General features: G+C 38.6%; 1 protein-coding gene across 1 annotated transcript; it reads left to right on the forward strand.

The window, feature by feature from the left end:
* The first annotated feature begins 1343 nt into the window (after positions 1-1343).
* On the forward strand, positions 1344-23190 carry DYNLT5 (dynein light chain Tctex-type family member 5). The gene is made up of 5 exons (XM_055304809.1): positions 1344-1363; positions 3402-3533; positions 14791-14882; positions 20983-21107; positions 21946-23190. Exons 2-5 carry the CDS (start codon positions 3418-3420, stop codon positions 22147-22149), a joined length of 537 nt encoding a protein of 178 aa, XP_055160784.1. The 5' UTR covers positions 1344-1363; positions 3402-3417; the 3' UTR covers positions 22150-23190.
* The last annotated feature ends 2944 nt before the right edge of the window (positions 23191-26134 follow it).

Here is a 26134-nt window from a genome sequence, read left to right on the forward strand (position 1 = left end):
AGCGGACAAAACATTTTGACACAGTGCAAGGGCTTTAGAGTAGGACACATCCCAGTCCCTGATTTAATGATAGACTGGAGCACATTACTCGATTCTTCATCCCTATCTTTAAGAAAATGGAGCTACACTCCCCTTAGCATAGGGTCAATGAACAGATTAAAAGAGATAATCTTTACCAGTCCCCTAATAGTTCCTACCTACTACGTAGTGGATATTCAATAAACAATCCCTTCCCTCTTCTGTGAATAGCGATTGGGATGGGGCCAGAACACTCTAACGCTCTCCCTCCGCGCTGTCCTCTTACTGGCTCTACTGTCATCCCGGTGCATTGCTCTTGTCAGCTTCTGCTAACTGCACTGACCACTCGTAAAAGGGCAGGTACCATAGCTTAGAGGTATTGTTTTATTTCTAACTCCAGTGATTGCCCACTACAGAAGGGTCCTTTCAAAGGTTTGGATTTGTTTGCTTTGGGTTGGGGGAGGGGTCTTGAGGTTAATTATTAAGGAGGGAAGCGCCTTTTAGAGAGGCCAGATAGGTCCTCAAGGCCAAACAGTCTCTATTTCAAAGCTTCTTAAACTTTAAGAGGCTGGGAAGAAACCTATTTAGGAAAAGTGAAGGAGCCTCCTTGGCAGCTCAGGAGATAAGCCTGTACGCGGCTCAGTGCCCCTATCCCATTATTTAAGGATTCAGAATCTCAGTGTTCTTCTGTGTCTGTAAAGGGAGAACCACCTTTCCTTAACGGAGTTGTTGGGACAAACTAATCAAAAGCAAACTGCCAGTAGCTGGTAGATGCAAGCTCTCAGTAAGGGATCCCTGTGATCAAGCTTCTGGACCTTGAAACAGGGTGGTGGGAAGTGGTGTCCGAGGTCTGGGAAAGGGAAAGGGAGTTCTCCTTTCTCTTTGCGCCTCGGATTTCCTGTCCCAGGAGACCCCACTACTTCCCACAACTGACTCCCCCCCCACCCCCGGCACTTAGGGGAAAAACTGGACGAGGGTTCAGGCTGCTGCACCCTGAGTCCCAGATGACCTCCTGGCCGCAGGATAAACCAGCCCTCCCCCCCCCGCCCCCGGGCACCAGCGAGCTCGGGACAGCGGCCTCCGGGCAGGGACAGCGAGACCCTCGGGCAGCTCGGAGGACCGCGCGGCCCCGGCGGAGGCCCGCGGGGGGCGGGGGCAGCGCTCGGGGAGGTCGCCCTGGAGACCGGGCGCACGGGCCCCGCGGAGGGCGCGGGTCGCGGGCGGAGGAGGCGCGGGAGGGGGTCTCGCCAGCACCGCGGGCTCCTGCAGCGGGCCCCTGCAGCGGGCCAGCCGCGGCCCCGAGACCCCCGAGACCCTGAGGGCCCCCGAGGCCGCGCCGCTGCAGGTAAGTGCGCGCTCCCCGCGGCGCCGCGGGCTGGGAGACACAGCGGGTTCGAGGGGGGACGGCCCTGGGGTAAGGAATGGCGCGTCTACTGGGCCTCGACCTCTCCCAACCCTGCTCCAACCCCACCCCCCCAAACAAATAAGAAACAGTGGCCCCAAATTTGGGAACTGCAAGTGAATCCTGGCCTTTGGTACCCGGCCCGCTCACTGCACCCCCAGCCAGCCCCGCCCCACCGCACACCCCCAAGCCCCCATACCCCCTCCCCACACACCACCCCCATCACCCCACCACCGACTTCCTGCGTGTCTGAGCTTTAGGGTGAGGGCCTGTGCAGAGCTGGCCGGCCGGTGTGCTGGGGGAGCAGCAGTGTCCCTGAGGCCCCACTGCCCTGGCGGCCACACCCCCGGGACCCCTAGGTTCCAGCTCTGGCCTGTGGAAACCAGGGAGCAGACTGAGGTCTACCTAGGTTACTTTGGATCAGAACCTGGATGACCCACTTAATCAGGCACAGTGTGCCTGCTACACACAGACACGCTCACATAGACACACACTCGTTATACAGACACATACACACGCATATACAGATACACAGACAGACACTCACATTCATAGACTCTAATATACTCCAAGCACACACACCGAAGTGCACACATACATTCAGTACACAGACCCATGGCACACAAAGGCTCATGCACACACACCACACACACACAGGCACACACCCATTTAGGTGCACAGATAATCATTCATATACACACAGGTGCCCACACAGGTTCCCCGGGCACACACATCCATGTACACAGACGCTCAAACATGCAGCCCCACACACTCATGGGGACACACTTGTGCCTACCCAGGCATTCACCCACAGACACACACACACACACACACACACACACAGGAATGTGACATTCCGGTCACTCTCACACAGAGCCACAATCACACACAGGCACAGAATCACACACACACCCTCAGTGCCTCCCTTCCAACGCAGGGTACCTCTGCCATTCCATGTGCCCTCCATGTGCCCTTTGCTCTTCTCTACCTGACACTTAACACACAGAGGTTTTATTTTTATTTTTTTTAAGATTTTTAATTTATTTATTCATGAGATACACAGAGAGAGGGAGAGAGAGGGAGAGACACAGGCAGAGGGAGAAGCAGGCTCCATGCAGGGAGCCGACGTGGCACTCGATCCCTGGTCTCCAGGATCAGGCCCTGGGCTGAAGGGGGCGCTAAACCGCTGAGCCACCCAGGGATCCCCACACTTTAGATCGTGTCATTGTCTGCCCTACCGACTCCACTCCTGCTCCTTGAAGGCAGGGACTCTGTCTTAGTTCTGTTTTACTGTCTAGCACAGTGTTTCCTTGTTCGGGCTCTCAGATTTACAGATTATAAAATAATTTAAATGAATGTCTAAATTTGTATATAGGCAATAGGGCAGTAGACCTACAGTCTAAATTCTGGGAAGTCCCTTCCTACTACCACCTTTTTGACAAACGTTGGCTGGAAGGAAGTGATCTTTCTAATAAAATACGTTGTTACAGGTTAAATTTTGTGTGCTTTCTACAAAGAAAATCACTGTTGCTTGAAAAAACTACCCTTTGGGGAAGATGATTTTAATTTTTAAAATAAAGCATCAACAACAAATATTAATTAGCAAACTTTTATCAAGATTAATTTGGAGGGAAGGGCAATAGAAAATACTGCTTTCGGGTGTGAAATAACATCTTTCTTCTACACAGGCTTTTTTCAGTGACTAAACCTCTTCTGCTATTAAGCATTTTTGCTGCAGCTTAATATCTGATTATGTGAATTATACTATACTAATATACTGTTGCACAGACAAAAGTTATGAGCTTTCGTGTTTCCAATTATACTGTCCAGAATGACAACATACACTAAAAATCACTATTAAGGAAACTGCACTTTCCCATTCAAAAATGATAGAAGAATTATGTTTTTTAATCTAGAATGAGTCTTGGTGTTAACGTTAACTAAAATGCTTTCAGATCTTTTGTCTGCTGTTTTACAAAAGTTTTCCATAGGTTAGGATGATGTCAGACATTGCTAAAGACAGGATGGCTCATTCAGTAAGGAAAAGGAGGAGTGTGTCTTCTCTGAGTGGTCGTGAATTCCGGCAGAAGGAACTTCATGGTTATATCAAAAAGTGAGTAACTGAATATCTAATAACCTAAATTCAGCTATTGAATAAACCAGTGCATAGTGTTCCTTTGGAATATAAAAAGGGAGAAAATGGGCAAGTGGAATATTTTGAGTCATCTTTTGGGGCTATATTTTAAAAATGAAAAAAAAAAAAAGGAGAGTGAGAAAATCTAAGTGGTATATTGATTCCAGCAACATTTTTTACTATTTCAAATAGCATCCCCCCAAAACCATTTACCCCAAAGAAATGCCATGTGCAGTGTAGACTACCTACTTCTTTTGTGTCTCCTTAGTATCATATAAATGCTTCTCCTCAGGATCATATAAATACATAGATTTTGTTTCATAATCTGATCATTTGTGGATTACAAATACAATCTCTCTCTTTTACAGATAGGAAATGTAAAGGAGTAGCAATCCCAGCTAATGTCAGAAGTAAAACTGGGAGAAAAATTAACCTCTGCAACTTTTACTTCTGACCTTAAGCCATTTTGGCTGCTATTTCCAATACTTAAAGGTAAAGTTAAAAAAAAAAAAAAGATAAAGTTCCTTTTAAAATTATTCAATAATGTTAGCTTAAATTCAACTTTTTCTAAGAAAATATTTATAACAATAGTCTGACATAAATCATGTTCCTGTGGTTATAAAAAAAAAAAACCTGCTCTCATCTGAAGACTAAACTGTCATTCTTATTTGCCTCATTTTCATTTTACATCTTCCCTTCTAAAGCATATTAAAAAGTCATATAGAATCAGAACACCACAGCTAAATTTGAATAATTAGCTTTCTTTTTTAATTGATGAAATATAATAAATACAAATTAAAAGTAACAAAAATACAGAAATTGTATTACCAATACATGAGGATAGATTTTTCACTAACAGATATATTTAAGTGATAATTTCATTGATGTATTTCACAGTTAGAAATTCGGACTGTCAAAACATTCAGAATGGATCCTCTACCTGAATTTTTTTTTTTTCTTAGAAAGCAAACGACCAGCTTCCAAGTACCCTTCAGTACAGAGGCCATTTGGGAGACTCTCTCCTCAAGCTAGCTCCTACTTACTTTCAAGGTCTTCAGCACTGTCTGGGACTGGACTGTGCAAATGGTTCTCCTTCATGAAATGAGCTAGCAGAATAATTCTGAAAGCTCAGTGGTTATCAATCAGTGGCGTTGTTTTGAAATTTCAGAGTTTTATGGAAAAGCATATACCTTTCTCTTGAAGAGTATTTAAAATATTTTTTTTAGTAGATCAGTTTCAATTGTATAAAACCTATCCTGTAATTTACTGAGGACCAAATACATTCTGTCATTTAATATCCCCAGCATTAATCCTACTAGGAAGACCTCATCCTCACCATTTTACCATGAAATAACTGAGGCTTAGAGGTCAAGGAATAATTTAGTGACTAGGATGGTCCTAAATCATGAGTAAAGCATATAGGGCCCAGGGATATCTGCCTACTTCTCCAGCGCTGTGTTCTCCATTAGCCTACTTCCATCCTACTCTCTGGCCATACTCAGCTTGCAGATTTATAATCCTCAGTGCTTTGCCTTGTTTCCAGCCAAGCTGCCATGTTGCTTTCCCATGGGGTACCCTTGTCTGGAATGTTCTTCTTACACTTTGGCTTCCTTCTCCTCCTTCTCCTCCTTCAGGATTAGGTCCAGCTCCACCTTTCTAGGAAGCTCTCTCTAAACTACTCAACTACAACCACTTCCACTTCTGGGCTAGGTTAGATGTTCTTTTCTGTTCCTGCTGCTCTTCTCTTCTACATGCTACTATACTAGGCTGTTTTTTTGTCTGTCTTTTCTTGTTAGATTGTGAACTTATTTGCCTTTACAGCAGTAAACACACTGATAAGGAAGGCAAAGAAGAGTAGGAGATAGACATACTTGGAAAGCCACTTCTGGGGCTTCTCATCGATGAGATGAGCACTTCTTATCGGCATAGATTTAGCCCTCCAGTCTTGCTTTCTATGTCTACATTGCTTTACAGTAGTAACTAATTCTTAAGATTGATCCCTGGGCATAATGGATATCTAAAATGACTTCTGATTTATGAATGGAAGATTGAATTTATAGTCGTTATAATTACTATTAACTGTTTTTAAGACTGGATCTTTTTTACTTAAATTATGTTTTAATTATAATATAATTTTTATGTTTTATTTTTAAAAGTTGAAATGTCTTAAGCTGGATCTTACTCTCCCAGGATCATAACTGTTAGCATGTCAGCATATTTCTTTTCATACCTTTCTAGTTGTCATCATACTTAGTCTACAAGTTTGAATTTTATTTGCTTTTTCACTTAAATAATTGATAGAAATAAGGCTGAAAGTAGCTCATATTTATTGAGCCCTCACCATGACCTTATTTAAGTCTCACAGAAGCTCTGTAATAGTGGGTGACAAACTATGGATCAAGGGCCAGGTCCAAACTACCCCCTATTTTTGTATGGTCCCCTAGCTAAGTATGGTTTTTACATGGTTGAAAAAAATTTTAATAATATTTTTGTCATGTGAGTATTAATAAAAATGCAAATCTCAGTATCCATCAATAAACTTTTATTGGAACACAGCCACACCTATTCATGTGTGTATTGTCTCTGGCTGCTTCACTATAGAGTAGAACGGTTGCAATAGAAACCATAGGACCCACTAAGCCAAAATATTTGCTATCTAGCATTTTACAGAAATGTTGGCTGATCCTGCTCTCTCAAACAGATGCTATTGTCGTCCCCATTTTACAAATGGAGAAACAGAAGCCTAGAAAGGTTGATGTTCCAAAGCCACAGAATTAGCAAGTGGCAAAATCGGCTTTTGTGTATAGGCAAGTATTCTCATTTTTGAAAATTGGCTATCTATGTGTAACCTATGTTAATGAAGCTCTTCTATTCATTCACCTGAACCTTTTGTTTCCCATCTGTGAGTAAGAGCAGGTATTGACAGTGACATATTTCTTGTTGGAAGCTCAGCCTTTGGCAGCCTTCAAACAGTATTTGAACAGATGTGCTTCTCTCATGTTCTTAAAATGGAAACAGAAGCCTGAGGTTAAATTACTTTCCCAGGATAATGTGACACGCTAGCCAGGTTTATTTTCTCTGTAAGTAGAAAATAACAGTAATTCAACTAGGGGATCCCTGGGTGGCGCAGCGGTTTGGCACCTGCCTTTGGCCTGGGGCACGATCCTGGAGACCCGGGATTGAGACCCGGGATCGAGTCCCACGTCGAGCCCCCGGTGCATGGAGCCTGCTTCTCCCTCTGCCTGTGTCTCTGCCTCTCTCTCTCTCTCTCTCTCTCTCTCTCTCTCTCTGTATGACTATCATAAATTAAAGAAAAAAAGAAAAAAAAAGAAAATGGAAAAAAAAAACAGTAATTCAACTAGTAGGTCAAGCCTAAGGTTGGAGAATAAAGAGTCTCTCTTTTGTCTCAAACCAAAATTACAGCAACGTTGTATAACAAGAACTTAGAGTACGGATCCCACAGCTCTCTAAACCACACTGGTGGTATCTAACACACTCGTTAGGCCATACTATATTCTTTCACTTACTCATTTATTCAAGGTTTACTGAACTACTCTGTGCCAATTATTATGTCACATGTTAGGCATGTAAAGGTAACTAACTGTAGAGTTTTACTCTGTAGAAGGTCATTTTTCAAGTAAACTGAAAGCCACCTGGTAATTTTTTTTCTGCAAAAAGGAAAATCCTGAATTAGTGACTTCATTTGAGATAAATATTTATTGACCAATGAGTATATTCCAGGCATTATGCTGGGGGGTGAACCGCAAAGAAATAATCCCTGGTCTTGGGGAGTTTGTAATCTGGTGGAATAGGTAGTGAACAAGTAATTTTCAGTGTGATGAATTTATCCAATGATTTCAACCTATACTACTGTGAGCTGCTTATGTGCAGTTTAAAAATGATGTTTCCGGATCTGTTTCCTAATTTTGATAAGGTCTTTTGCCATCTAAATAAAATTAAAGCCCCTGAAAGACCTAGATGAGATACAGCTTCCCCCCTTCAAAGAGAGAGAAACTTGAGAAAACTGAAATTACCATCGTCTGAAATTAAACCACAGTAAAAACTCATATTATCTTGTATTTGATAGGTTATGAGACTTTTTCACATACAATACCCATATGATTCTCATAAAAATCCTGTGGGTTAAGTAGAGAAGATACTTTTATGATCTTCAGTTATCTCATTTATTATCTTATTTCTCTCGGGAACAGAGTTAAAAATTTTCCTCATTTCATAGCACAGTGTCATCACCAATGTGGGTGAGGCCCCTGGTGTCCACCTGATTGTTCCTTTTCTTCCCCTTCCACACTTCACTCCCAACTCTCAAAAGGCACCCACTCTCATATACACAGCACTACACATGCTACAAGAATACACATATTTAAGTACTGTAATTTTCTGTGTATTATGCTGTTTTGACATTTAAAAAAAACTTTCTGGCTGGGGAGAGATGCCCCTCCCAGGTCTAGCCAATTCTTGAAGCTAGCCAATGTCTCATCAGGAAACATGCCTTAGATATACATGCAAACTATCCAACTCAGAGCCAGCTTCCCTTTACGTGTCCCCCAACACACCAGCATGCAATATTCCTCTGCCTTAACTGGCCCAGAGCCAAGTACCAGGCCCACTGAAATTACTCAGACTAGCTAGTCTTGAATGGCTTCCCATGCCCAGTTTTGCCTTTTCCTCAGAAACCCCAATAAAGGCTCTAGCCTTATCTCTCCCTGGCTGCTGTCCTCTGTGTCATAACACTCTGGTGTCTTTCCATATAGCCTTGCATGGCATGGCATGTATCTTATCTCTGGGATCTGTGAGTACAGTCAGCTGTGTTTTCCTGGGCTCCTCCTCTGTGTCCTTTTTTTAAATTCTTTTTTTATTTTTTATTTTATTTTATTTTATTTTTTCTCCTCTGTGTCCTTTTGTGCCACACCTGACTGACCATCTAATAAAAGAATACGGAACAAGTACTTACCAAGGATTTTGACTTACACAAATGGTGTGCTATAAATCTCATTTTATTTTCTCAATTTCATATATCTTGTTCAGCGTTTTTATTTTTTTAATTTACTTGTGTAACTATGGATTAGCTCTTTGCTTCTTGCTGTGGCATAGTAGTTCTTAATATATATCATCACATATGTTTGTATCCATTCCCCTAGGGATGAACATCGAGATTGGCTTTCACATGCCATGTGGAACATTTTCATACATAGTCCTTTATTGGCATCTTTGTAAAAACTGTCGTGGGAATGCAATCAAGTATTAAGATATACCACAAAGTTGTAGTAAGTAAAAATGACAATAAATGCAGGAACACATAGGTGCATGAATAGAGAAACAGATCGATGGAACACATAGGAACTTCAGAAATAGAACCACGAATACATGGAAACATCATATATGAATCTTTCCATTCATCCAGGAGCTGCAACAGAATTTTCATCTGCTGCCTTTGGCTTTGACCTCACCTTATCTTGAGTGAACATTAGTTCAGTGGCTTCAGATGCTCTGATTTTCTATCCACATACTCAAAATTATTCTATTTTATCAGTCACCTTCCATGGCTTATCTTCAATCACATCAGAACTAGATTTTTTACAGGTTGTGGGATTTATCCTTTGTCCTTCAGAATCATTCATGCTCTTGAAAAATATATCCTAGAAGAACACATGCCATGTCATTTTTCTCTCCTCTTTCATTTATGAGGATGTATCTTGACCTTTCTTTATATTATAACCTTTCTCTTACTGGTACAATGGGGCCAATGATGTGAATAAAATATCTCAAAGCTACATAAAAATCCAGAAAAAATACTATAAACTAAATGGCCACAAAACTAAATTACCTTACTAGGCAACTGCCACCTTCTGCTGACAGGGGAAAAGTTAGTATGGTTTTGCTCTTAAACATAACAATCATAAAAATATCCTTTGGATGTTTTGAGGCAGAAAGTTCTCAAATAAGTGAGGCTTTATGTGTATTTCATGTTGTTTTCAATACCTTGTTTCTTGAGCAAAGGAACCTAATTTTTCTTCATATCACCAGCTTGCCCATTGTGAGCAATAATTATTTGTTGAAAGAATGAGGGAAAAACAAAAGAACAAAAGTCCAAACCTATACACCCTGATCTATACAATCTTTTTACACTGTGTGCCCTGAAATATCTCCACTGGGAGGCAGCATATAACTTTAGTAGATTTAGGAGTGAAAACTGCTTAAATGATACCATTCAAAATATGGTAGTTCCAGGTATTTCATGGTTATAAATAGAAGAAAGAGATGATATTTTGACTTTCTTAATCTACTAAATTAATGGTTCAAAGGCAGTTATGCATTCAAATATTATTTCTTACTGCAGCTTCAAAACATCTCAGTAATAATGTCTGTGAAAATGACTGAAAATAAATTCTTAATAATAACTACATGGTATTGAGGCTGGTGAGACTTAATTGAAATTACGACTGTCTCTAACAGTCATAAAAATAAGGCAATCTTTTGTTTATTCTGTGTAATTAAAGGGATGACCAGCAAGTACCTTTGTAAGAGGTTTTCAGGAGAACTGAATATCATGAAAGAGTAAACGTATTCAAACTCCATCACTAATTTTCTTTTTCCTCTTTCCTGCATGATCAGAGCACAGACTGTTGGGTTGGCATGGATGCTTCCAATGTCAATCAGGTACAATATAGAAGGGTTCCTTTTGTTTTTGTGGACCACTGTCGTTCAGCTATTTCTGCATCCAGGTTAATGCCATGTGTGTCCTCCGTAGCAGTACACATGATTGCAAGTATTACTGAAACTTGCATTGGGTGACAAATAGTTACTCTTCTCCCAGGATAGCATTGGTTGATTTGTTCCTTGTTTTCACCAATAATTTCTGCCAGACCTTTAGCTTTCCTGTGTTCACTTTTCATCTCCGTTCCTTCCTAAAACTTGACAACTCTCTTGGATACATTTTGCTAATTGAATCTTTTTCCTTTCTACCTTCCGATAACTGATGAAACACATAGACAGACAAAACACAAAGAGCATTTTTCACCTTTAAGAAATAAGATCAATAAAATCAAGAAATAAGAAATAAGATCAACTACAGCATTCCCTTTGTGATGAGATCGTGTATCTCTCCAGAAGGATTATTATAAACTGGAAAATCTGGTCATAATTCTACTGAAATGTAGCCACTTGTAATGTTGTGACATATACCTAATAAATGTTTTCTGCTGTGTATACAGCACTGATAACTAAAATTATAAAATTGCTTTTTTTATCCAAAATCGTTTCAAAGGGCTTGAGTAAAGCTATTTATCAATGGAAAATATGTCCTACTTATTTTCCAAAAGTATTCTGAACTGCTGTTGGTCATTCCCCATTTTCAAATATAGAATTTCTCCTATTTCTAAAAATTTACAAACCCATATTCTGGTTTAATGTTAGCTACCCAGATTGCAAGCATTTTTAATATTTTATCTCTTCCTTCCATCTTTTTCTCAAGGAAAAAATATTTTATTTTTTCTGTTCAGCCCAGTCTTTTCTCTCTTCCTTTTTCCAAACTTTCTCATTTAATGTGGGAGCAAATAGATCTTAGTTTCTTTTTCTTTTTAATTTTTATTTATTTATGATAGTCACACAGAATGAGAGAGAGAGGCAGAGACACAGGCAGAGGGAGAAGCAGGCTCCATGCACCGGGAGCCCAACATGGGATTCGATCCTGGGTCTCCAGGATCGCGCCCTGGGCCAAAGGCAGGCGCTAAACCGCTGCACCACCCAGGGATCCCTAGATCTTAGTTTAAAAAAAATCCATAAACAGAATCTTTTTTAAACTAACAAGTAAAAATTTTCTGTAATTTTTCACAAAGTTATAGTTTTAGTAGATACATAGTACAGAAGGCAATAGACAAACCGAATATTTTCCTTCTGCATGAGAAAGGATGCCAGGTTACAGCAAAATATCTGAAATATCACTCTCCAAAGCCCTATCTTCTCCCCAAAACTAACTCCACGTTTTATTCTCCAGTACTTGCAACATCCCACTTCCAAGTAGCAAACTCTGTATCAGTTAGAATTTGTATCAGTATTATATAATGCTTCTTATAATATTATTTTTTAAGTAGTGACTTAAACAAAATAGAAATGTATTTTTCTCTTATGTAGAAGAGTTTGGAGGGAAGCAATTCAGAGACCTAGCCGTCTTCTCTCTTCCTGATGTGTAATGTATAAGGTCATCTCAAAACCCAAGATAGCTGCTGAACCTTTGCCATCATATCCACATTCCAGTCCTCAAGGATATAAACAGGATCCTCTTGATTGAATTCATGCTTGTGAGGAAACTCTCAGTATCTCAACCAAAATTTCCACTTAACGTCTCATCAGCTTACAAGCCACATGGCCACAATAGTACCAAAGAAATCCAAGAATTTGTCTTTAGTGTAGAGAGAAATATCCCCACAAATTTAGAGTTCTGTTACCAAGGAAGATGGAGAGAATGGCAGGCAGTTCCTGCCATGATTTTTATTACAGCTTTCTCCACAACAGTAGCATTTTGGAAATAGCCTAGAATGACCAGGAGAACAAGTCTGTAAATAAAACATAATATGTTAATATATTAAATACTGTCTTGATATTTAAAATATTAATGTAGATTACTATTTATCAACATAGGAAGTCATCCATGATACTTTTTTGAGTAAAGAAAAAAAAAGAGCCACAATCTATCTTACGCTCCCATGTGCAAAATCCTGTCTAAAAAGATTTTTAGATTTTTGTTATGTTACCAGTGGTTAGGTAACCATTGGGGTTAGTAATTATTTTGTGTAGTTTTACTTTAGTCTTTATACTTTTTTATGTTTCAAACTTTTTACAATGAACATGTACTGTTTACACGATTACTGTGGAAAAGAAAAGGCACTGAATGAAATTGCCTTCAGTAAGTTTTTATTTTTTTAAAGATCTTATTTATTTATTCATGATAGAGAGAGAAAGAGAGAGAGAGAGAGGCAGAGACACAGGCAGAGGGAGAAGCAGGCTCCATGCAGGGAGCCCGACGTGGGACTCCATCCCGGGTCTCCAGGATCAGGCCCTGGGCTGAAGGTGGGGGCTAAACCGCTGAGCCACCCAGGCTGCCTTTAAAAATTAGTTTGCAGCACCTTCTGTTTGCAAACCTATCTTTAGCCAGTGGGTTTTTAAAACTGCCCTTATGACACTTTCCAGTTTCATACTGATAAACGGTACTGCACTGATCATCAATTTCTCAGTAACATGGAACAAAGCAATAGTGAGGACTATTTGTAAAAAAGCCTCATTCGCTTTTTTGTCTGAGACCTCCAACTTATGCTATGTTGAGTTTCATACCAATACTACTTCTCTGAGTTTTTAATATGGTGTTCAGTAAGAAAGAAATTGGGTTTTTATTAACACTTGCTGTGAGTTTCAAATGCAGTCATTAATTATTTCAAATAGTCATCATCCCTGTTTTTTGTTCTGTCAGAAATGACCGTATATGAGACTTTGTTACTGGAAAGTAAATAGGATATTTGAAATCCAAGTGTGCCTTTCCTACACGTACGGCATTAAGCCCTTTGCTTCGTTCCTTTTTATCTCTGAAATGGGTAGAATAATAACTTGTGTACTTAAGAGAGTCTTGTGAAGGTAAAATGAGATATTTGATGAAAAGCATTTTTGCAAAGTGAAAAGTAGCACATATAAAATCAGGAAAGATTGGTTTATCTTCAAATCAGGGGGCTTTTGTAACATGGGGTTTTCTGAGCAGAAGCAATCATCTTCTGTGGGTACTGCCCACAACACCTGCAGCCAATGTAGCCCAACAGGTTGGTTGCTACTTCAAAGGGCAGCAGAAAACTGAGAAAAGCAGGTGTTACAAGAATGCAAACTAAATCACTAATCCAGAAATCTATCGTGAAAATGCAGCCGTAATTACTTGCATCAATTTCTTGGGATGGGTGGGTAAACCTTAATTTATTATACAAATTGTACTAAGGATTTTTAAAACAGATTATCTGTGATTTTCTTAAAATATCATTTGCAAAAAGTTTACTAATCCCAAACAGCTGAAAACTAAGTATTTTAATCTCCTTGCAGAGAAAAAAAATTGCCAAAGATTAAGAACATATCTGTCATTTAATGAAGGCAAAAACATAGCCAGCTTAGAAAAGTGGTCACTCAGAAACACACATAACCACACACACACACACACACAAACACACACACTATTGTAGTATCTCCTTTGAAATGACATCTGTCTTAACTTCCATTTTCACAGGTGGGGTTAGAGCTGAGACTCATTAGTGACAGTTGAATTTCCTCTGAACTAAGCTGAATTAAGTGGTGCTGGAGGTACACTGGGGGTTCCTCCTTGTTTGGGTCTCTGGTTCAGCACCTGGATAAGCTTATATTGCCTTGGTAACCAAGCCAAAACCCTTTCTTAGTATTGAAAAGGGTGATGGATACTAGTGATTTATGATAATTTGGGTGAATTGTGGTTTCTCTCACCATGTAGGTGAGTTTCTTGTTTTTCTTTTTTCTGTTAAGGGGATTTTGTGTGGTATGTATAAGAGTGAACTTTTATAAAGCATAATATGCCATATATATATATATATATATATAATATATATATATCCCAACATGTTAAGCTTCCTCCTATATTCCCTAGTCCCTTTTGTTGGTTTTGAGGAGAGAACCTTTGCATTGTGGTAGACATGCCATTGGCAATGGCCTTTGAAGCATGTATTCTGTTACCACAAAGACAGACCAGCCCATGGACACTTTCTGAGTCATCAGATGCCTTGGACTTCCTGGGCTTCAACCACTATATTGAGACCTACTCCATGTAATTTCTCTAGGCCCTGATGGTTCCATTGTTCTCTTTTTTTTTTTTTAAGATTTTTATCTATTTATTCATGAGAGAGAGAGAGAGAGAGAAAGAGAGAGAGGCAGAGACAGAGGCAGAGGGAGAAGCAGGCAAGGAGTCCAATACGAGACTCAATCCCAGACCCTGGGATCACACCTAGAGCCAAAGGTAGACACTCAACTGCTGAGCCACCCAGGTATCCTGATGGTTGCATCTCTAAAATGTTTTAGACTTAGGACACCGGCCTATTTACCTGAGAGTTGCTTGAAATATTAGAGAAACTTTGCCTTTGTAACATTTTTGCTCAAAGCAGCAATGTGTTTTGTTATTTTTATTATAACTATTGAAATTTGTTTTCTTCCTTCCTTTTAGCTCCACCAGTACTGTCTCTTATATGGATGAACCTAGCCAGAGGGATGATGCCTCTTGCCTTACAGTTCAGATGGAAAACACCTATCAGTTGGGTGTGTTATTTTATCACTCATTTCTATTTTAAACTTTTTTTAAAGGTTTTATTTATTTATTTAGAGTGTGGGGGAGGGGCAGAGGAAGCAGGAGAGAGGATTTCAAGCAGACTCCGAACTGAGCACATGAAGCTCACCGTGGGGCTCAGTCTCATGACCCCAAGATCATGACCTGAGCAAAATCAATAGTTGGCCACTCAACCAACTGAGCCACCCAGATAGCCCCTTATTTTAAACTTCTGATCTCATTATTAACTTAAAATAATATCTGATAACATGGCATTATCTTCAATATTAGCACAATATAATAGATCTTAATTAAGTGATTTGATGTGGTTTTAATTTCTTCCTCTGCAAGATGGGACCAAATTGCTTACTTTTCTTTATCAGCGTTTCCTAAATATCAAACAATTCATTGGCAGCACTGATGTGTATTGTGTATTACTGAACTAAGAAGTTTATTTCTGGATATTTCTGGGTCATCCTGTAGAGTAATTTTATCTATGTTCAATTAAATGAAGAGATATGCATTTAAGTTTTATACCACAAACCCAACTAATGTTGTTGATAGGTGGAGAAAAAAGCCTTCAAAGCAAAAGCAAATGATTTCTGGTCCCTTGTTGACAGAGTGTTTATCCCTTTCCGCTGAGGCTTTGGGTCTTTGAAAACAAAGATCTTTGCACCTGCCCCTATGCTCCCAGATGGAGTCCACAGTGAATACCTTTTCCCATTCATGTCTTCTCATAGAATGACTTGTTTTCTCTAAATGTGTACCTGCCCACTATTATCTGCCCACTATATATAATTATTGCTATATAGAAATCCCACAGAGACTTACCAATGACCAAAGGAAGGACTCTATGGGCCAGAGTGGTTCCATCTGTAGCCAGTAAAATTCAAGAAAATTACAACCATCAGTGCATCCCATTAGGCCTTGTAGCCAGTTTTCTACAGTAATTCCCAAGACTACCTGGATTTCGAGGCTCCATAATTAGTCAGTCTACTGGTATTTTCACAGTGGCTGGGGTAGACAACTAATATTCCTGCCCTCCAGTGTAATCTTCTACTCCTTCTGGTAACCTTACCCAGTTTCCTTTGGGGAAGCCTGCTACTGCCATCATTACCACTTTTGATCCATTAATATCCTGCTAAAGCTGACACTAGTTTCAGAGATATAACAGTGATCAATTCTGGGATAGCATATGACTGTTTGATACATCAAGCTAATCAAAACGTTTGAGATTCAACTTAGAAAATGTTGTTTGAGCTGTTGAAGAAGCTTATTAGTCTCTGAAACCTGAAAGAAGTAGCGGTATAGCACCCTTTGCCATCTTGCTCCAATATATGAAGCTTGAGTCCAAGAGAGAACCAAATCCTAATGTAATTATTTGAGTCCTAAATTCAGCTATCTGCTCTTAGACTTTTCATTAGACAAGGTAGGTTTGGGTCAGGTTTTCCTCCACTTAGAACTAAAAGATTTTAACCATTCAATACCTATGACATTGGGCTCTGCATGCTGAAAGGGTTTGAAACAGATTTTGACAAGATAAAGGAGTTGAAATATGAAGTCCTGTGTTTCTTCTTCATAAGCATGTACTTTCATAACTTATTTCCTTAAATAAACTAAATCATCTTATCAATTTAAGAAGTACTAAGTGTTGAACCAAGTTAGAAAAGCAGTGTTAGAAATAGCTTAGTATAAAGTATTTCCCATATTTTCTTACAAAAAGTCATGTGAATTATTCCTTTATGATTAAAGTCTTTTATGCTTGACAATCCATTTCTTAAGCATTCAACTAGCCATCTTTTAATACTCAAACAAAAATGTATTTGCACTTCTACTTGTTTCTGAGATTATTTTGCATCTGAAAGGTACTCTGTAGACCTTTGGTAAAGATTTTCTCATATCTACACAGTGCAGTACTTCCCAAAAGACTGTGGGGGGAACCTGTCAATCAGCATTATTGTGTTTATTTTTTCCAATTCTATCCAATAATATTTGCATCATATAAAAGCATTTTAAATGTTTAGTATGTTTGTCCTCCCTGTATCTGGGTAATTATAGCCAGAATGAGATGAAACATAAGTATAATTAATAAAAAAGAACAGGGAATGGAAAAATCAAAGTATATTTCTTATAATAAAACACCATTTATATTTTCTCATTAATTAATTATTAAAACATGAATATAGAGAAAAATACAAGATGTAAGATCCAGGATGTCTGAATTTGAATACTAGTCTTGCCAATTCCTAAGTAAATAATGTTTGAGCAAGGTATCAGCACCCTGACTCTCAGTTTCTTTATCTGTAAGAATGGATAATAGTCCATACATCATAGGGATTTTGTGAGAACTAAATTAAGGAATGCATTTAAATTACTTCCTCATTCATTATGTTAGTTTCTCAATGTGACTGAATCTAGGATTTCACTTTAAATCACTAAGAAAAAAAGGCCTTTTGTGACATCCAGTATAATTTCCTATGAATTACGGAATGAGTTCTCCACAGGACTTTTTCTGGAGCAATGGTTAAAGAAGTATCTGATTCTTTAAAAACACTGACAGTAAGCAGGAAGTCAGATAGGTCAGACCTATATTGGTGGCTATTTTTGCTGCCACAGTGAGACAGGCTGCCTGAGAAGGTAGACAACATAACAAAAGTAGAACCGGAAATTGGAGAGAAGAAAGAGCTTACCCATTTGAGCTCAGCTTCCATAGGATGATTAGGCACTGTCATCGGATGCTCTCATGAACAGAAACTGTCAAGCTCTCCACCCTGACCTCACTCCACCCCCTGAGGTCCTTCCTGACTGCAGAGGTCTCACTGCCTTCCTACTTATACCTTCACCCAACCTTGCTGCCTTCTCAGCAAGAACAATGCCCATATCCTCCCTCAAAATGAGGCGGCCAACCATAACAACAACACTAATAATAATAAATACCTAATGAGTGTGTGTCTTGAGGGGTGGGGGAGTTGTGCATGGCAGCACTATTCTAAACATTTCGAATATTTTGCCTCATTTAATCCTAACAAAAAACAATATGCGATAATTCTTATTATTACCCCAATTTGAGGAAGCTGACACACAGACAAATTAAATAACAAAATATTTATTTATTGTACCTTAAATCTATTTTTGTGACAAGTCTTTTTTTCTTTCCTTTCTTTTTCCTATTTTTCTTTTCCTCTCCTTTCTTTTTTTATCCCAACCTTTCTTCAGATCTTTGCTTTTTGATTTCAAAAAATGTCTTTTCCTCCTAAAGAAAAAAAGTCCACTCAGAAAGAAAAAAAAAAGAAATAGAAAAAAGTTCTGCCATTCCCATTAGTTGACTCTGATAGTAGATTAGGGATCTCATTTGGGAAGTCAAAAGCTGAACATTCATTCTTTCTCTGTCTTTGCATCTCAGCATCCCAGCATGAGCAAGGCAAGGGATGATTCTGGCTGCACAGGGGAGAAGTCACAAAACAAATGAAAAAAAAAAAAGTCCATGATGATATTTCAAGATATCTTCAAAATAGGATCTGGTAAATGAAATTTTAAAAAACATACACACAGTCAAGTGCAGAAAGGACATTGGTACAGCTAAACAGTAGGGGCTACTGGAAACAGAGACTCAAGTGCAACCAAGATTCTGTGTTTCCAGCACTAAACTGGGTGTGGGCCTCCTTCTCTCATTGTGGCCTGGCTTCCTCTCCATGGTGAGAATCATGGCCTTCTGCAGTTCCTCAGCATCACATGTCATAACTTTTATCACCATAAAGAGGTTGACTTTTTATTCCTAGTTTCAGTTTAAAATCAAAATTCTGAGAAAGGATTCTAAGTGGTCTGGCTTGTGGGCAAGTACCACTCCTGAGTCAATCTACAATAACCTGGACTGGGGCTCAAGGAGGTGATGGTAGATCCTAAAGAACCATCTGGTTAGAGATGGAAAACTCATCTTCCTAGGAGGCAAGTTGCTGTTCCCAAATGACAGAGAGGAGTACTAAACAGATAAATATTGAGGGAATTCACTATTTGCTGAAGGGAACAATGAATACAAGCTATGTGGCCAAATTAAGTTCCATGTGAGTGATGTAGGCCAAGGTATATGCAATATGCTTGCTTGGCAGGAAGGAGTGAAAACCAGAAAGATATAGTTAGAACATATGTAATCTACTTAATTTAGTTCAAGTCAATTGTATCATCTTTAAATTTCTTGAATAGAAAGGGGAAATCACCCTCAAATTTAGCCTTATGCAAATGGAAATGTAAAAGAGCCACAGAGGCTTGTAGGTACATACGTTGACCCCATGAAAGAGGAGCCGTCAGGACCAAGCTGGAGTTATAAACCTACAAGCCTACCGTTTTTATAACTGCTTGTCTGTCCTATAGAATGTAGACTTCTTGCTAACTAAATATTGGGGTTAATCATCATACCCATCAGATCAGGTGTCTCTCCCTTACCTATCCAGATTCATTCCCCAGGCTGATTTAATTGAACAATTCTTATATAATCATCAGAATACAAATACTATTTATTGAGCCCCAGGAGGCAGACCTAACTCACCTACAGGGTGTAGCTTCTTTCAAGGGAGCCCTTTCCACATGCTTCTTCTGGATCTAGTAAGAGTTCCCTTTCCAGGTCCATCAAGCCTGGAGTGGGAGGTAACACCCTCAATTCACTAGCCAAGGGATACTGCACCATCCTTTGGTCCTACATCCTGCTCAGAACTTCCTAAGGAGTCTCTTTATTAAATCCTCCTGGAATTGTCCTGCTTTTAGTGTGCCATGTATTTCTTTAGACTCTGATACAGTGATTAAAAATAAACACTTAAAAGATACTGATGACTGTTAAAATAGAATCGGATGTAATTCTTGATCTCATTCCTTTATCCATATCAACTCAGCAAATGATTGAGTCTCTATATGCCAGGCTCTGGGCACATGTACATGTTGTACAATGACAGAATGATGATGAGGTTAATATTCCCTGGAAGTACAGGGAAGATTCCTGGGATGTTGGATAAAGAAGATCCATCTGAAACTTTAAGTCCTGAACACTAAATGTGGTTAAGGATATAAGCTCTCAAGTCAGATAAAACAAGAAGTACATCCCACTCTGCCACTGTGTGATTCTGAGCAAGTCACTGAATGTATTTAAACCTCTGCTTTCCCATGTATGAAATGGAGAGAATAGTAAAATTCACCCCAAAGATTTATTGGAAGATTCTGTAAGGTAATAAATATATAATGATCACAGTACATGACATGTAGAAAAAGCTCAGTAAAAGTAGTTGTTATCTGTACTATGATCATTACCTCTAAAATGTTTACTTCTATTTGAAATTTAAAAATCATACATTAAATATTTCCTATGCTTTTAGCATTGTATATTAGACTCTGAGGTAGATAAAATATGACCCAGCTTACCATTTCACTAGGGAGAAAAGCAGAAATGCTTTGGCTATGATCTGGGAGATTGGGAACAATGGGGACCCAGGGTACTGGGAGTACCAAAAAGAAAGGAATGATTTTTTTTTTTAACCTGAAGAGAGGGGAAAAGCTTCCTGGAGAAGAAGACATTAGAGCTGGCCATGAAACATGAGTGGATATTTCTCAGATGGACACAAACATCCCTTAAAGGACAACTCTCTATGTAGATGGAGCAGCATCTACATAGAGAGCTATGGTAGGCAGCAAAAGGGCTAGAGGTACTGAACCTTAGACTTTGCTAAGGGAAATACCATGGCCAGATCTGGGTTTTAGAGGGACCCTTCCAGTTGTAGTGTGATATACATAGATTGAAGGGGGAGATAAAGAGCTGGGAGTCAGTTAGAAAAATGTTAACATTTTACAGTAAGTCATTAATACTTTCAATATCAAACCTCAATGGTACTGAATACACTCTTTAGGTAGCCTAGTAAATGGATGAGCATGTTGTCTTCTGGTCCTCTGCCAGGGAACCTGACTGGAAACCTAATTAGGACTATTTTTTTTCCCTTAAATAGGACCACCCAGAAGATTAAATGTCTCTCCATGATTTAGTTCTCCTTTGATTAGCCTATGGGTGGGTGGATGTCATTTGAAATTACTTAGAAATTTCATCTGTATTTTCAGGTCCTACCAAACATTTTCCTGTGGTCATTGTCAATCATATCCTGAAAGATGTCTTAACTAACTATCTACAAGAAGAACAATATGAACCAGAGCTCTGCAGACAGATGACTAAAACGATTTCTGAGGTATAGGCGTGATTTGACTGAAGTGTTCACTAAAACTAGAATATTGCTAAAAGGACAACCCCCTACTTTTTTGATGAAGGCAATTAATTTTCAGTAGTAGAAAAAATGTTAATTTATATTTTATGAAAATATTTATTAGGTCATATTCTGTGTATGTGTGTGTGTATAAAAAGCCTTTGTCTAAAACAACCATTATGTGTATCATTTTGCAGGCATTTTGTTTAAAAAATGTTTATAACTGCTCCATTTTTTAAAAACTTACTGTCAAAGATATATTTTAATGATCATTTTCTCTTCTTCAAGGTAATTTCTTGGAGTGCATCAAATATAGATATTGTGGCCTTTAAATACATTTCTATTTTTATCAACTAAAGTGCTGGCACTCCATTAGCTTTTCTTTACTTAATTCTCTATAACAAATTATTTAATAAACATTCATGATTAGTCATATTACAGGAGACCAGACGTGTGATCCCTTAATTAGACATAAATAACGTGGCATAACTCTCATGCCAACATTCTTTGAAGGGAAGCCATCTAAACATAGATTTTCAAAGAATGTGATAAATCCTTTAAGTCCTGTTCTCTGGATTATAGTTTTTCCATGTGTCTTAGGAAATGTAGATTTATTGCTGGTGCTATAATTTTCTCCTTAAATATCCTCTCTCATGAGAACAGTGCTTAAAGGAAATCATAGTTAAGTTTCTATAATTACTGAAAATATCTACAACACATCATGTGATTTTCTTAAATCCACCATATTAAAGACAAAGATAGACTCGTAAGTTTCCATGTGGCTAAGTGAGGACCTTTTTGTTGTTTTTCTTTTCATTTCTAGGTTATTAAAACCCAGGTGAGGGACCTGATGATTCCACGGTATAAGCTAATTGTGATTGTTCACATTGGACAACTGAATAGTCAGAGCATTCTTATTGGAAGCAGATGCCTCTGGGATCCTAAAAGTGATACCTTTTCATCTTATGTTTTCAGAAATTCTTCTCTCTTTGCTCTTGCAAGTGTCTATGCAGTTTACTTTGAGTGAGTTCTTACTTTCTTATATCAAGAAATAGGTTGTATTCATGGACACAAAAGCTTTACTGCCCAAAAGTTTGAGAAGGAAGCAACGGGGGATCCCTGGGTGGTTTAGCGGTTTGGCGCCTGCCTTTGGCCCAGGGCGCGATCCTGGATTCCCAGGATCAAGTCCCGTGTCGGGCTCCCAGCATGGAGCCTGCTTCTCCCTCTGCCTGTGTCTCTGCCTCTCTCTCTCTATGTCTATCATGAATAAACAAATCTTTAAAAAAGAGAGAGAGAAGAAAACAACATTAATATTTCAAACAACTGGAATTTTTGAACTTTTTAATGCTCTTCAAAGAACTGAGGGAGGGAAAGGTGGCACAAGAAAGACTCTTGTTTATCCAAAGAACTAAGTATTGGCTCTGCTGGATTGTTTTTCATAGACATGAGTTCTAATTTAATATTACTATTGGTACTAATTATTTTAATTACTCTTTATATAGAGAGTGAAAATTTCCTGTGTGTGTGTGTTTTTTTTTTTTAATGAAGAAAAGTTTAAAAAAAAAAGTGACTATATGTACCCTGGCCAATAAAGGACAGAAGAATATTCAACACAGTATACACAAATGATAAATGTTAATGTGTCTCAGTGCTGCATATAAAAGAATACTGGTTTTCATTTTGTACTTAATAAATTGAGCAGCATTCATTAACTGCAATTATTGTTACATGTACCTGACAGTTGAAACTGCTGAGGTAGAATTAATGATTTCATAACAATTATTGTAGTCCCACAGGGCTGCTAGCTAAAACTAGCAGCTCTTGTGGGTTGCCTGCACTTTACAAAATTGTGAGAGAACTGAATGTTGGCTCTCCAGTAATGGAAACTATAAAGTGAACAAAGGCTTTTAGGGCACTGCAGTAGACATTGCTGTATTAAATATACATGATGTTTAATAGTAAATGTATCTGTAACGCTTAAAATCATGTATTGGAGAGAGACACTGCTTTTAAATATACACTGCCTGATGTGCCTTTAAATAGGCTTTCCTTGGCTAACAAACTTTTACACAAAATATATAGCTGGCATCTTAACAAATAAAACATGTGTATTTATTATTCTTTTCCTATGAATTGAATGCTAAAGTGACCCAGTGCAGTTTTGAATGGATGGCACTGAAATTTACAGGGCTGAAATTGCTTATTATTCTGCTGGTTAATGTAGCTTGTACCATGGATCATTTATTTTTACGGAGCTTTCAACCCTTTGTGTGCATATAAAATGATGCTGAGGTGTTGTTTCTGGCTGGTAAGTGAACTGCCCGGAGGACATTTGTTAAAGGTCAAAGACAAATTGTACACATGTGGAGAAAATTAGCAATGCTATAGTCCTAAGGAAAAAAAATATGTGTAATTCATATCAAAAAGAATTTTGCAAATGAGAAAGCAGTCAATACTCTAGTTTTAAAATGTATTGATGTCTTATTTTTCCCCAAAACTTATACTAAAAAAAAAAAAAGGAAAAATGTATACTTTTAAAATCCCTTGCCTTCTGTTTGTCGTGGCCCTTAAGGTAGCTTTTCAACATGAATTAGTGAATTTTCATTATGTTTTCTAATAGTGCTTTCGTGGGAATGTGTCTGTGTAATAATTCATCGCAACCAGTATTTGTCAATCTCCATAGGCCAGTTCTGAATCTGGATTAGATTATAAGTACAGTAAGTAAATGAGCTGCATATTTTCATTACACATTTGCAAACATCACCCCTCTTGGAGCAATAGCAAGGGAAATCGTATTGCAATTTTGCACAAGTAAATCAGAATGGAGAAAATTCCTTAGTACATGGAAAGTCCATTATAAAAATGGCTTTATTTTTTTAGTCTTAAAGTCTCATCCATGAGATAATTTCTTACCATCTGTCCTAGGCTGTGTTAGGAATCAAAACCTTAAAAAATGATGGTAGTTAAAAAGCAAAAAAAGGAAGCAGTTAAACAGCATATTGCCATGTACTGTAATTCAGACAGTCAATGATGAATTCCAGCAATTAAAGAGCAGCATAAGACCATACAGTAAAGTCTCACTAATTGCAGCTAACTTGGAAGGATGCTGGTTATCACAAAAAGCCTTATGATAGGAAATTTTGATGGATGCATTAGCTAACACCATGGAAGTAATCATAACATAAAATACAAATGTAGCAGGTTGACACATTGTATACCTTAAACTTACAGGATGTTATATCAATTATACCTCAGTTTTAAAAACAAAATTTTTTTTAAAAAAGAAATGACTCAGTAAATTTGAGGGAATTGTTTTACTTTGAGACACCCTGAACTTACCTAGTATTTTGCCTTCCCAATAGGTGTTCCTAAAGTGACCTCCTTCTTGCCAGACCTGCCATGCCAGCCCTCACCACGGAGCCCTCAGTCATGCTTTTCCCTACACAAACACCTCCTTCCACTTTTAGTGACTTTCTTCACTTTCCAGCATTAAACTCTGGTCTTGCCTTTTCCCTAAATCCTTCTCCGTCCATTTCTTCCCTCCTGTTATCTCTTTGCTTTAATCTCTAATCAGTCATCAGTCTCCTGTTTGTTCTCTAGGTAATTTGTGAATGACAATTTTGTTTTCCCTACTAGACTCAAAGCACCTTGAGTCTGTGGACCACATATCCTGACAGTACCTAACAATAAAATTGAACACATTTTAACTTTTCAAGCAAAATCACATGCATCGATTGCACTCTGCTACCTAACCTCCAACAACAGAGATAATAGTAACACACAGTTTAACTCTAGAGGAACTGTGATCCTATAAGGATGATAAGTATACAAGTAACCACAGTACAGGCTAGAATATGTTTTCATAAGAAAGTCCAGAATATCTTAATGTGCTTAAGGGAATCAGAGAAGGCTTCATGAAGGAAGTAGCATTTACCTAGACTATGAAGTTGCAAAGTAGGATTTCAACAGACAGAGGAGTTCAGAGTACAGGAAGAAGTCTAGACTGGATAAAACACAGTGTTCATGAAGATCAGTAGCTAGAACTAAGACTGGAAGGGTCCATGGAGGTAAACTGAATGTCTGGGCAAGAAAGCCACATTCAGATCATGCATAATCATTGAAGGCTTTTCATTCAGTTCATTGTGAAATAACTCTTTAAGAAAATGAATCTGTCAATAAAGAATGGGAAGACCCCAGGAGAAGGGAGATGTAATGAGAGTCTGAACTGAGGGATGGAAAGGAGAGGACAGTTGTATGGAACATTTTAGGGATAGTCTTCATGACCAGGCAGAGGGGAAGGAGGAGTTGGAGGTGACTCAACAGGACAAAGTGGCTCTGGGGATGTTTGCAGTCTCAGGTCTAAGTCCTGCTGTCCTAGTCACTAGTTAGTTAAGTGATCTTAAATAAATGACAAAACTCACTTGGGCTGAAGCTTCCTCATCTTAAAGCAGAGTAGTGATAATGCTGGTATCACAGAGTTTTAGATTGGCAGACGGTGGCAGGCTGGAGCCCAATGCTGACTCTAAGGGAGGCCCAGGACGGGCTTGGAGGTGCAGCCTTGCTTGCTAAAAGGCAAAAAAAATACATGTTTGCTAAGCATTTAACAGATGGGAAACCCTCAATCAATAGTAGTTCCCCTGATTGAAAGTTTGAGTCTGGACAACTAGATCAATGGTCCTGGTAACAAAAATAAAGAAGTCAGCAAGGAAGAATTTGAGGATGAAAATACTAAACTCACTTTTTCACTTGTTGAATTTAAATTAATAATGGAACGTTTAGATGGAAATAGCCCGAGGCGGCTGAAAAAGTGGGGCTGGAGCTGAGCTACATCAAGGTGAGAGATTTCGACTTGGCAGTCATCCAAATTGAAACCTAACATCTTCCTCCTGCTGTATAAAATATTCATTAGCAGCAGCAGCAGCAGCAGCAAGTATAGTGAGTACTAATAGCAAATTACTGAAAATTCAGTTAAGTTGGGAAATGTCAGCAGGAAACCCTTCCCCAGAATCAAT

This window comes from Nyctereutes procyonoides, unplaced genomic scaffold, assembly GCF_905146905.1.
Source record: "Nyctereutes procyonoides isolate TBG_1078 unplaced genomic scaffold, NYPRO_anot_genome, whole genome shotgun sequence".
NCBI classification, from domain to species: Eukaryota; Metazoa; Chordata; class Mammalia; order Carnivora; family Canidae; genus Nyctereutes; species Nyctereutes procyonoides.

Excerpts from the sequence above, each read along its gene's own strand:
- DYNLT5 (XM_055304809.1), top strand. The coding sequence starts at position 3,418 with ATGATGTCAGACATTGCTAAAGACAGGATGGCTCATTCAGTAAGGAAA. Across the intron at positions 3,534-14,790 it reads CTTCATGGTTATATCAAAAA|CTCCACCAGTACTGTCTCTT; the intron begins GTGAGTAACTGA and ends CCTTCCTTTTAG. Across the intron at positions 21,108-21,945 it reads TGACTAAAACGATTTCTGAG|GTTATTAAAACCCAGGTGAG; the intron begins GTATAGGCGTGA and ends TTTCATTTCTAG.